This window comes from Anomalospiza imberbis, chromosome 17 (genome assembly GCF_031753505.1).
Source record: "Anomalospiza imberbis isolate Cuckoo-Finch-1a 21T00152 chromosome 17, ASM3175350v1, whole genome shotgun sequence".
In the NCBI taxonomy this organism is placed as follows: Eukaryota; Metazoa; Chordata; class Aves; order Passeriformes; family Viduidae; genus Anomalospiza; species Anomalospiza imberbis.
The window spans coordinates 12,292,497-12,305,638 of NC_089697.1; the positions used below are offsets into that span (position 1 = coordinate 12,292,497).

A 13,142-nucleotide genomic window follows, 5' to 3' on the forward strand; every position below is an offset into this window, starting at 1 on the left:
CAGTTACTAAATTAAGACTAAAGTTCTATTTTTATTTAATATTTTACTGGTTTTGCATCATTGTTTCTCTCTGAAGCTGCAAGCACCAGGAAAAAAATTCTTTTTAAACTGTAAGCAGCAATGCCATGAAGTCACACAGTCTGATGAGGTGGACTCCTGACTAATCCTCAGGTTTGCAATTAATGCCGTGTGGCAATCAGGGCTCTCTCAGGTGGTGGGGTGGCCAAGGCCATGCCCTGGTTGCCACAGGGGGAAGGAAGCAGCTCCCTGCCTGCCATGGATCCACCTGGGATCCAGGCAAGAGATGGCTGAAATATTTTCTTTTCCCACCAGGCAATTTTTGACTGAGCTACAGGAATTCGACTATTTTATGGTAATGTATGAAATTTTTGTAGGAGGGCAGCGCTTGAATAATTTATACTTTTAAACCCCTGATAGTTCAAAGCCTTTTTCCTTCACATTATGACCAAACCTCTTCTTTTGATGGGAGATGGGCAAGGGAAAGGATTGGACAGAGTGATTTGAATGGCCCATTTCCAAAGGAAACGAAAAATGGAAGTTCTGAAGAGTTTTACATTAGAACTTGTTTATCTTTTAGCCAGCTCAGGAACAATCAGTGTAAAAACATGAAATTTTGAGGATCAGGAAGAAGTATGTACCTTCTTGAGAGCACAGATTCCTTAATAACTTCGGGTGAGACAAGTTAAACTGTCCTTTTCAGGGGAACAGAAGATGTTGTTGTTTGTGTCATGGTGCTGGCACAGCTTAGAAGGTGGTTGAGCTTCAAAAGAACACCCCAGAAATATAGAGTAAAGAAAAGCTCTAAGGTAATGGAAACTCCACATTTCTAATGTCCCACACATATGAATAGAACCCGAGTCAGTACATTAGACAATTGACTGGCTTTGCTTGAATGCACGCAGGAATAAATGGAAACATCCTTATTTCCTATCCCAAGGGGCAATCATTTCACTGCCTGGTTTTGTGCATTAATAAAAAAAAATTAAAAAAAAAAAAAAAAAAAGAAAAGAAAGCAAGATTCCATTGTCTGGTAGCTCAAATATCTTCCTCTATATGCTGGATAAGCAGCCCAGCAGCAGAAAGAGCTAAAAAGGAATAGAACTGTAGCACTGCATTCTCTAAACAAGCTCTCACCGTACCCAGCAGATTTCTGTGTGTAAATACATAAAATCCATAAAAATACCCTTCAGAAGGGCAGCTTGTTTGTGTTTTTTAGAAGTTCTGTTAGTCATCATGTGTCCTGGCTGTGCCTGTGCCTACAGATGGTCCAAAATGCTCATTTCTGAAATGCTACAATGAGTCTAACAAATGCAAAGGCTGGAATTTCACACCTCTTTAGGAGAGAAGGGGACTGGATTGCAACTCAAACCCAGCTTTTTCTCCCAGTTCACCACTGACAGGCATTCCTTTCTTTGTGCTTCCCTTTCCTTTCTTCTCCCTGCACACCTCCAGTGGGTTTCCTTTAGCCTTTAGAGGGAAAATGAGAACATAAAAATGATTTATAAGCAAGGTGTTCAGAAATGGTACATTTTGCACCTTTTACATATCTCTGGAAGAACAGTGCCACGATGTGAACTGAATTCTCACTTGGCAGCCCAGTGCCACCATCCTCAAGGACCGATCAGCTCTTGCAGGGCCAAGGAGACACACTGAAGCCCAGATTTAGGTTTCTTTTTCAGAAAGCACTGGAATAACATGCTAAATTTCTCTTCAGGAAGGTGTGTTCAGCTATTTTGCATCTGAGACACTGAAAATTCCAGCTCCTGCCTCACTCCTATGGCACAAAGCACTTTGAGGAGTTCCTGCAAAACATAAACTTCTTCAAATCAGTAAAATTTGGCCAAAACCGGATGGGAGACCTCTCAAATTCCACACCCCAGCTCTTTGTGAATATTTGGAGACAGGTTATTGCAATACAGGCAGATTCAGCAGGAGACAAAGCTGGTAGGATTGGTTTTTATTGAGAGGCAGCCTGGCAGAGTTTGCATTTGAGCTGCCTAGTTAAGCAGGCAGAAGGCAGGATCATGACATCTTAGGAAGGGGGAAAAAAAAAAAAAAAGAAAAGATTCTTGGAGATACATAACGTGTTTAATTGAAACCATTAGTTTTACTGGCAAACAGCTTCATCTTTCTGTTCTGTTAATCCGAACAAAGTGCTGCAATTATGACTCAATACATAATGTCCTCTAGTGCTACTCGCCCCACATTCCCCCAGCAGAGAAAGAAAACAGAGCTGCTCTCAGTTAACAAAACATTCCATGCTTCTAGCCAGAATACTTTTATTATATGGTTATCATATACATCAGAATTATAGTGGGAACATTTACAAATATGTGAAGATAGCTCAGAACCTCCATTACTCACATACACACCAACTCACACACTCGGGGTTTTTTTTGCATGTCTACTCAGTTATCAGGTGAATGATGCACAAAATTATTGCTTTGTGAACAAACACCTCAGATTAAATCTAATCTTCAGTGGCAAGAATTGAGATTAAAAAAAAAAAAAGTCTTAAATACCCTGTATAACATACCTGTGCATAAACCTAAAGATATGTTTAGCTTACCCATTACCTTTGAAATACTTACCAAAATTAAAATTTGAAACCCATTTATAAAAAAAAGTATTAAAAAGTTCACCATTATTTACAAATCCGATTAAATTACACATAAATAAATATTTACATTCAACACACTGCTTCCCTTAATACACATAAAGCCTCCCTGGAAGTATTTTTTGGCCTTAGAAGGCAAAAAAAAGTAAAAAAAGAAAAAAAATTATGTGCCTATTCTTTCAAGTTTCCCCCCCAAATTTAAAAACAATATAAATATGTGAATAAAGCTGCAACATCCTTAGACACAGAAAGTGAATTTTCTAAAAGTATTTTCATTTTGAACTAGTCCCCGTTAAAAAAATACCAAGAGAATATAAACTGCAGCCAACATTGCTGCAGTTCTTAAAAGCCTGAATATTTCTGTAAAAAATTAGCATGTCAAATGCCATCTTAAGTCTAGTAGGATTTTAGTACTCTATGTTAATCTGAAAATAAAGGAAAAAAAAAAAGTAGAAGAGAACCAAAAAAAAAAAAAAGAAACTAAACAGATTTAAAAAAAAAACCCACAGAATAATCTTACTATTTTCAGGTGTTTATAAAAAAATTTTAATGTACATAAATCTCTATACCGTTGTTTAATACTGTTTTATTGTTACTGTTGCATTTCGAGAGAATGAACCCCTGAAATTGTATCAGAGAGCAAAACAGGCTTCCATCTAAAATCTGTCCCTTAAAAACTACACATGAAGCTGGTCACCCACGAGATACTGAGATGTGGAAAAGGAATCTAAATAAATCTCTCCGTATAATTCCATCAACCCCCCCTTTATAGCACCACTGTTACAGCAAAGGATTCGATACGCTTGTCCCAAGTACTTATCTTCAGGTAATTGCTTCCACACAACAGGGATACTGCAGCTTTCAGCAAGACTTGTCTCACGGATCCAGCAGGAGTGAAGATCCTGAATGACTTTTTTTTTTTTTTTTCCTCCCCTTTTTCCCCTCGTTTCTTTAAAAAAATAAAAAAGGGGAGAAAAAAAAAAAAAAAAGAAAAAAAAAACCCAAAAAGAGAAAAAATAAAACCACCCAAATCTCTATGTTCCCCCCTGGCAAGAAGATCAGTCTGTGTAGGAGGAAGGGTAAAGTCTGGTTTTCCTTTCACTTCCTGTGCTTGTCCATTTTGTCAATGGTTTTGTTGGTCTCTGCGGGGCTCTGGTCGCCAGCGTTCATGTAGGATTTGTCTGCTATTTTTAACGCTTCATTTAGGTAGTTCTGGACGGATGTCATGGCAGCACAGATGGCAGCGCTCCCAAAGCCATGTGTGATCAGGCTAAAATGAGTCAAACAGCCCTGGATGCCAGGGTCCAAGATGGGGCTGGGTCTTGTGTTTCCAAGGGGAGTTCTGTCCTGAGTGAGGAGGTCTGTGAATTCCTTACAGATCTGCCTGCAACACACAAAGGGCTCAGCTTTACACCACGCAAATAAACAGAAATAACAAAGAGATCTGCATCGAGCATTTGGCATTGCTGCGGGAGCTATGAGAAATTCAGAGTCTAAAATTAAAGCAAAAGAAAAAAAAATAAATTAACATCATGTTCAAACTGAATTAGATTTCTAGATTTTTTGTTTATTAGCACCACTTCCTGATGAACCTTCTTTTGCATCCCCATCACAAAAACACGCTGCAAAATAAATTCTGCGCCTCTGGTGCCTGCCTGGCTCCGCATCATTTGCTCCAGATTTGGAGTGGGGAGTGGGAATTCAGTGCTGGTTTATCTGAGAACTTTCCCAGCTGCAGCTGAGTGGTGCAGCAAGGCTGGAGCAGCTGAAGAGGAGATTTAATTTGGTTGTGTATATTCCATGTATATGTAGGGAGGCCGAGGCCCTGATCCTGCAAACACTAACACATATGCCTGGCAAAACACGAGGGCTTAATAATGCTCCAGCATATGTTGTTTGCTGCTTGTAAATCTGTCCCCTTGAAGGGATTTCACAGGAGCTGAGCAATCTTAACAGAATCATCACTTTATCAGAATTTCACAATCACAAACATCTTCCAGAGGATTTTTATTAGTGCCAGCAACAACGCCAATAAGGAAAATACTCACGAGCAGGAGGAGTGCTCAGGAAAAATTAGCACAATGTTCAAAGTATGGGCAAGGGAGACTAGATTTCTAAATTTCAAAGTTTTTAAGAGATCCATTCTTGTAAAAGAAGCTCTCTTTTAAAGGAAGGCTGGATGGATTCAACACCAGGGGTGTGTTTTGCACTCCTGATATGAGCACAAAGCCAGGGCAACTTTCTCAGCAGTTTAGGCAGGTTTTTCTCACCTCCACTGCAGAGAGAGGGTGCTGCCAAAAGCAGGGAATTCCATGGACACCAAACCAGAAGACATCTCAGAGCAGAACAAACCATGAACTGAAGCTCTGCTAAACCTGAGTCTGGGACAGGAGCTCAGCAGGGGAAAGGGGAATGCTGAGCACTCCCAAACACCAGTTTTAGATAAGTTTAACTCAACCCAGGGTCCTGCTCAGGATGGGGTTCATCACAAGGCACAAGGTGCCTGCAGAACAGCCAGAACAAAGCTCCTCTGCTTCCCCCTTCCTTCCCCTTCACCCCGGTTTGTCACAGGGATCTGTTGAAGCACAGGGACTTTCCACACCTACCAAAGGATGCTTCCAGTGTACTAGAAAAATCTCCAGCCATAACAGGGAAAAAGGGACTCTCCAGCAGCTCCTGGCTCCCCGAGTCCCACGGGAAGCTGCTGCTGCCAAAGGCAGCTGTGAGCACACAGGGGCTGAGCTAACCCTGCTCCAGTCCTGGCACTGGTCACATCCCAGGACACACCTGCTCTCCACATCCTCAGCCCTGTCACACCTAGGGACACCTTTTCCTTAGGGCTGTCCTGGTGTAGGACTTTCCTGAAGTTTTTACTGCAGTTGAACAGAACTGGTCCAAACTGCTTTAGTTACCTACAGGACTGTTACCCTTATTATTGGTTCAGACTAAAATAAAACTGCTGCCATAGCTGAATTCAAACCAAAACCAAATAAAAAGAATTGCTTCATCTTCCTAATTAAAATTGCACACAAAAATCCACCAAACTATCCCCCAGTCGCAGACAGTCACAGTCAGACAAAAACACGTTGAAAAAGGGGAGAAGAAATCAAATCCAAGCTGAAAACTTACTTTGCAGCAAGCAGCATGTTCTTCCTGTTTGCTATTTCGTTGCGGCCCATGTGTGGTCTGGTTAAGTATTCAGCCACTGCTTTGGAAGGAAATTCTGTCTCACACACGTAGCCAAAGTCACGAGCAAGATGCACAGCTTCACCTGGGTGGTGAAAGGGAAGGCTTGTTGAATTGTAAAATATCATTTATTGTAAGGAAATCAGGGACATCAAGGAAAAAACGCTGCGGATTTTTGAAGTGTATTTCTGTTTTGGAAAGCGACACCGTTCTATCACTCACTACCATTTTTTACTTGATGGATCAGTGTTTCTTTGTAGGTTTGTATCAAGAAAAAAAATAGATTTACAGGGTGACTGCCACAAAAAAGAATTCTCTTGCTTTTATACTAGAAAGAAAAATTCCTGTCTCTATCCAGAATAACTGCACAGCAAAGAACACGATTCAGTCAAGATCAAATTGTCCACTGATATTTAAAAATACCTGCCAATTAATCTCACATTATAATAAAAGCTTTCAGTTTAGTATGCTTTTGAAATATTTTTTCATAAGAATTTTCAGACAGAAAACCAAATTGCAAGGTGTATATCCAGGTCACCTTTTTTTTTTTTTTTTCATTAAAACAATTTGATCACGCTTAAAATAAAAGATTGGTGTGATCAATGCAATGTGCCTGTGCACACACATCAGCTCTCCAAAACTTCCAAGCAAAGCTTTTAAATGCAACTTGCTGCATTATAAGCAGCAGGAAGGTATTGCTAGATCATTTTTCACTGTTTCCATTTCAGCTGCTGCTTGTATTCCTATTAAATTGTGCCACTACCAGGAGCTGCTTGAAGCAGGAACACCAAATGTAAACCACACACGTACATATGTACACACACCCTTCAGGTCAGCTTCACTGACAGAGGGTCCACAGAGCAAGGCCCAGATTAAAGGGGCTCCAGTTTCCTAGCAGGAAGTCAAAAGCTATAAATCTCACTTTATAAGCTTGTTTATTAGCAAAGCTTCTGAGGACACCGCTGAGGTAGGGCAGGACTGCAGTCAGCTGTCCCAGAGTCCCAAAGTTTCCCAACAAGAAACCAAACTCACTAATGCGAGGAGTTTCACCCCTTTTTGCCTTGCCTGCCTCGCCCTCCTGAAACCCAGAACAACCCTCAGGAGGCGGACTGGACTGAAAGGTCCAGAAAGGTGCCTTTGGCACATCCTGGCACACAGGAATTCTGCATCCCTGCCAGAAAGAGCAGCAGCGGCCGGGTTTGTGTGAGCAGGGCTCACAAGGGAGACAAGAGCCCCTCAAAGGCAGCACAGCCCTTCCTTAGGTGCTGCAACATCCCCACCACGCTCACTTCAAAACAAACAAAAAACCCAGATTACTTTCAGGGACTTTCTAACCTTCCCATGCTTTGCCTAGAGGATAAAAGCTGTGCACAAGGGGAGAAAGTTTATTTTTAAGACACGCTCGGGACTGACCTTCCACCAAAGATGTCAATAGTGTCACATTTGCAGCTTTCCTTCTGCCAGCAGGAAGATTCAAGCCAATTTTATCCAGTTTTTCCCTTAATGATCTGCCACCATTTTTAGATTTGGCTCTGTAATTAAAGAGGAAAAAATGGCCTTATTTATCTTCAGGGAACACTTCTTTTTAAGATGAGAAATTCCAGTTACTGACATTCAATAGGGTTCTACTGGGGTGGGGAGAAGATAAAAAACAGGCTCTTTTCAAGTGACCTACTTTTTAAATGCTCTATTTCAATCCAGCCAGGATGAAACACAGCAGGTCAAAATCAAAATATTTCAAACTGCACCACTGAAGCCAGCAGTTGTAGAATGATCACAAACCAAATTAAGTGTATGCAAAAAAGGATGTGGAAAATGTCCTCATAATGATTAATCAGGACCATGAGAATTAATTTAAAAATATCATTCCACAGGGTTTTGGGAATCAGAGACAGCTCCTCGTGCTGGTTTTGAGACAAAACCTCAGCTCTAAACAGAGAACGAGAATTGCTGTCAGAGCTGTTAATAGCACTTCTCCAGAGGCAGCAGAAGTGCAAAGAAGTTTTATTTCCAAAGCCTATCAGGATTCAGCGTCCTAGGGCTGCTCAAAAATCGCAGAAAGGCTCTGTGGCAGGGCTGCTGCTCACACACAGCAAAAGGAGGGAAATGCACACACGGGGGGAGGCTGGCAGGGGAGGGAGGGCTCCCATCCTACCTTCGCAGGACTCCTCCTAGCAGGGAGGCATTGAGACACTCCGGGGGCGAGAGCCGCCTCTGCACCTCTGCCACTGTCACTTTGTACTTGGATGTGGAGCTGAGCAGCGACAGCCGCCCCGGGACCGAGCAAAACACTTCGTTGGGGTTGATCACCACCCCGATTAATCCATCCTTTTGGCAGGGCAGGCTCAGAGCGCTGTTTTTCGTTAGGGAGATGGGACCTGAGGGCGGAGGAGGGAAAGCAGGATTTTGTAAAAGGGAAAAATAAATACAAAGTGGCAAGTGAGTTTTCTTTCTATAAAAATAAGCCGGGAGAGAGGATTTTGTTTGGTGTTAAATGCTCACGCCACTGGCCCCCATCCCCAGCATCCATCTGCAGCACAGGGACCCAAAGGGCCCCAAAACTATTCCCGACCAGCTGGACTTTGCCACTGGATTGCAAGGAGCTGCCGAACACAAGCACGAATGCTTGTCCAGGCACACAAACCCCGCACCTCCGGAGCAGCGGGCTGCAAGGTAGCCAAGCCGTGCTCACAAAAACTCCATACTACAACAGACTCCAAATCAGCATCCTCCAGCCACTGCCAAAACTCTTCCCAAGCCAGGGCAGGGAGAAACCTCCCAGCTCCTGCTGGGCTTCATCTTCCACCTCGCACACGCAGATTCAAGAAACCGCCTTTGGAATTTAATCCCAACAAATTCCTACCAGACAGCAGCCCAGGGGAGAACCGAAAGTAAGGAGCTGCTCCTCGTTAAGAACTTCAGCCTTTAGGTGAGGAGGGACAACAAAAGCTTTGGAAGGAGCAAACCACAGATCCGGCTTTCCCAACCCCTCGCGAATCCGCCCAGTTCACCCAGTGCTGCTGCTGAAAGGGTTAAAGAGCCGAGGTCGGCCCCACTCCCGGAGGGGGAAGATTTGTCAGTGGTGCATCTGACAGCAAAATTATTCTCCCATGAGCTAAAGGCAGCAATCAGCGCTCTGACACACACTTCTGCTTTTCCTCAGTTAGGTATTTGTTTGAAGTCTTCAGAGGAAACTTCTGATTTTTTTTAAGCACAAATTTGTTTAAAAACAAAAGCAAAGAAAAAAAACCCTAAATTACTGTAAATTGAGTCAATACGTGTTCCTCCTTCCTCAAAACCTCAGCTACAAACCAATTTCGATTAAGACAGAGCCAGACAGTCTTCTGCCAGCGAGCTCAGTCTTTTCCCAAGCCTTGTAAAGAGGTTAAAAAAATTGAGGGAAAAAAAGCTATCTTCCAGTGCTAGCAACAACAAAAAAACCCAAACAAACACAAGAAAAGGCCCGTGTCACTTTACACACACGTATTTCAGGAAAGATTAAAATCGGTTCAAGGTCCTGGTTCCGATTAAGGCCATAACACAAGAGCACACGAGGGGGGACAGCCGTGTCCCCGGAGGAGTCTCACACCCCAGGGCACTTTGTCCCCGCCGCCACCTTCCCTCGGACAGCATTAGAAAAATCCAGCGACAAAGAGTGGAATACAAACTCCTCCGCCCTTCCCGATCCCAAAGGATCGGTCTTGATAAAAAATAATTGGGCGTCACTTCACCGGTGCGTCATGAAACTTTTAACTATTGACAAGGGAAAGTAAAACTGCGGTGCCACCTTACTGACCTTTTCTAATGACTGTCTGGTCATGCATTAGTAAGTGTTGATCTTCCACATTCTGGAAAGAGAAAGGGGGAGAAAGTTTCGCACCTGGAAGAGCCGAGAGGGGAGAAGCCGGCGGCTTTTGGGAAACCCACCCCCTCCCCGCGGCCCCGCACCCTGAGGGGCGAAGGGGAGAAAATGAGGATTTCTCTGCACGGACGGGGATGGGATGTGCGGGGGGGGGATCCGGCCGCTCCTTACCTGCACCTCCTCCATCTGATGAGCCATGTCGTGCAGGCCTAGGTTATCGGCCAGCGCCGAGGCGTCCAGCCCGTGCCCGTGGGGCAGCAGCAGCTCGGAGCGCCGGAAAGTCTCCCGGCGGCTGCCGGCAGAGCCGCTCTCCAGCGCCGAGAGGTGCGGCACCAGCCCGGGGCGGCCGTGCGGGGCCAGCCCCGCCGGGTCCTGGCTCTGCCGGTTCGGCCAAGCGCTCTGCTGCTGGCTGGGCGGCGGCGGCGGCGGCTGGTGCAGGGGGTTGATGGAGAAGGGGTCCCCGAGGTGCGAGTAGGGGTCGCTGGACTGGGAGTAAGGCAGCGGCTGGTACGGGGGAGGGAAGTAGGGGGGCTGGAAGTCGGAGGCGCCCGAGTGCGAGAGCGGCGGGGCCGGGCTGTACAGGTGCTGGCTGACGGCGGAGAGGTGCGGCAGCCGCGGGTTCCCGTTGCTGCTGCCATCGTGCCGGTCCTGGAAAGCACACAGGGGTGGGGAACAACGGGGCGGCCGTCAGCGGGGTCGGGGGACACGGCGGCCGCGGGTGGTGGCACTTGGGAAGGAGAGGAGAGCGAGAGCCGCCCCGCTCCTGCCCTGGGAGTTTGGTGTTTTCAAGGCACTTCGCCGAAGAAATCCGCCCCACTCCCAGGAAAGAGGTTACAAACCAGTTCGCGCTGCTTTCCTCATCGCAACTACACCAGACCAACCCTTCTCCCGCTTGAGCAAGTCAGCGGAGGAATCATTAAAATCAGGAAAATTCAAATCAGACACGCAGCCGCGTTTCCGCCGCGCTGCCTCGGCTGGGCGGGAGGCGGCGGGGCCGGGGGGGGCTGGAATGGAGCGATGGGGACCCCGGCACTGCCATCCTTCCCACCCCCGAGGGGCGCCCGGGCCGGGGCTCCCGGCTCTGCCCGACAGGGAGGGACCGCGCTGCTGCCTCCAGCCGTGCCGTCGCTGCTTCTGCCCCGATTTCCAATCTCAGTGCTCAAAGTTGAAATGTCTACATTGAGCTGATCCAGGGATTTAGCAGCTTCTGGCTTCACGGTCATTAAAATAACAGGGCTAGTTAATAAGAGGTGAATGGGGTCCCAATGGAGCGTGAAGCGGGGACTGCAGCTAATCTGTAGGAGCCGAGCAGGCGGACCAGCGGAGCCGGGGGGGCACGGGGGACACAGACGAGCTCGGAGAGATCAAAACCCGGGAGCACCTCGCGGCGGGTGGGAGCCGCTCCCGGGGAGAAAAAACGTGGGAAGGAAGAGTTCGCCCTGCCCGGCTCACCCCGCCGCAGCTGCTACCTGCCGGCCCCTCCACATCCCGCCCGGTGCGGTGCGCTCCGGCAGCCCCGCGGCTCCGGGGTCCCCCCGCTCCCGCACGGCGCTGCTCCATGCGGGATGCGAGCTCGGCTCTCCCAGCTGGGGCCCATTTAATTCGAGAGTTCAAAAGACTCGGTAAATAGAAAAATACAAAAACACGAAAATAAAAATTCGCACCTCCAAAGGAAAAAAAGAAAAGAAAAAAAAGCAAAGCGGGCTCTTCGGGCAGGGACCGCTGCCGCTCCCGGCGGGGAGGCGGCTGGGCTGGCAGCGAGCGGGGCGCGCAGCGCGGCCCGGGGGCGGCGGAGCCCCGCGCTGCCCCACGCAGCACCCCCGTTCCCCAGCGGCGACCCCTCCCCGCAGCCTCTCACCTCGCAGTCCTCTTCGTACTTGACATTATCTGCTAGTTTCCACAACATGGCGTCCAGCGTCCGGACCAGGTGCGCGGTGCCGCGAACAGAACAGCTCAGCCCCCGCCACGGGCGGTAAATCCACGTCGGCGCTGGGGAAGAGCGGCGGCCCCCCGGACGGAGCTCAGTTGGCAGGCATGAAGGCAGCTGACGGACTAACCCTCCGCGCTTGTGGTCACTCGGGGTTTTTTTCCCTGCCCAGACGCCCTTAATGGCAATAGGATTATCCTAACTCCTCCCCAGGGATGGCTCGGGCGCCGCGGCCGCCAGCCACTCAGGAGGGAGCGCGCAGCCCCAAGCCACTCCTTCCGCGGCCGCGGAGGGCGGGCGGGCAGCGCGGAGCCGGAGCCCCCCCTCCGCCGCCCCCTCGGGGTGCGGGGGGCCGGTGCTGCCCCGCGGGGAAGGGGTCACGCGTGGGCATCCCCCGCTGCAGCCGGGCTTGCCGCGGCTCCCCCGCGTGCTGCGCGATTTTTGGGCGGTGTGGGAGCAGTGCCGGGTGCTCCCCGCTCCTCCACGCGTGGAAGGACTTCGCTAAACCCCACGGTGCGCCGCCCCCACGGCCGGCAGTTTTTTGGGCGAAATAAACTCGGAAAAAGTCCTCGTAGGGAAAGCGAGAAAGTCCGAGCGCAGCTGGGGTTTCATTTGCATAATTGTCAAGAGTTTGAATTACTGATTACAACTTGTAAGCTACCAATGTTTAAGGTATAATTTACTTAATGATCCGACAAGATTATTGCAGTGGTGTGGAACCCCCGGTAGGTAAAGCAGCTCTGATTCAGCGTCCCCGATCCGGAGCTCTGTGAATTGTGCGACCGGTTCCTTGCATCGGTTTCTTTTTATTTTTTTTTTTTTTTTTTTTTTTTAACGAAAATCCCGCCTGTCTAATCTTTTCGCACAAACTCGGGGCTGGGGAAGCAGGTGGGAGGTGAGACAGGCATTTTCGGACGCCGTGAGCACACTTTCATCTGAGCTTAGAAAATACTTCCCTGCCAAATTGCTACCTTTCTGCAGGCATTTGATCTATGCAGTTATGTGTGTCAGACAAAATGAACATCGCTTTCAAAAGCAACGACTTCTCCCAGTGTTTTAAGGTGCATCCGGATCGCTGCTCATTTACATGAGAGGAGCAAGTGTTTGTTTATTGTGGCGGAGACAAAAGCTGACCCTGGACAGTGCTGGCTGCGGAGATCTCGGCTATCAGTGCCCGGGGACGAGCCGCCTGAGAGCTGCTATTAAAGGCCCGAGATAGACCCACGTCTCCAGATTTAACCAGTTCACACTTCACTCACTTTCCCCCCACTAAAGATCAGGGAGGAAAAATAACAAGAACACTAATTAAAACTTAAAAAATTCAAACACCATAAACCCCTCCATCAGACTAAATGAATGATCTAAAAATAAACCCGAGGAGGACGGGGGTGCTGGAAGTAACTGTTGGAGGTGTTATCTGCCTTATCTACCACGCAGGTGCTGATTTGCAGCAGTTGCATTAAGCCCATCATCATCAGCGACTCCACATTATCATTTTTGGTGGAGTCTCTATTTTTTTTTTTTTTTTA

General features: G+C 47.5%; 1 protein-coding gene across 1 annotated transcript; it reads right to left on the reverse strand.

The window, feature by feature from the left end:
• Positions 1-2,264: 2,264 nt before the first annotated feature.
• Positions 2,265-11,843, reverse strand: TFAP2C (transcription factor AP-2 gamma). Its single transcript, XM_068208045.1, has 7 exons — positions 11,545-11,843; positions 9,858-10,334; positions 9,621-9,672; positions 7,980-8,202; positions 7,238-7,356; positions 5,768-5,909; positions 2,265-4,022 (listed from the first exon to the last, which is right to left on the reverse strand). Exons 1-7 carry the CDS (start codon positions 11,590-11,592, stop codon positions 3,737-3,739), a joined length of 1,347 nt encoding a protein of 448 aa, XP_068064146.1. The 5' UTR covers positions 11,593-11,843; the 3' UTR covers positions 2,265-3,736.
• Between the last annotated feature and the right edge of the window lie 1,299 nt (positions 11,844-13,142).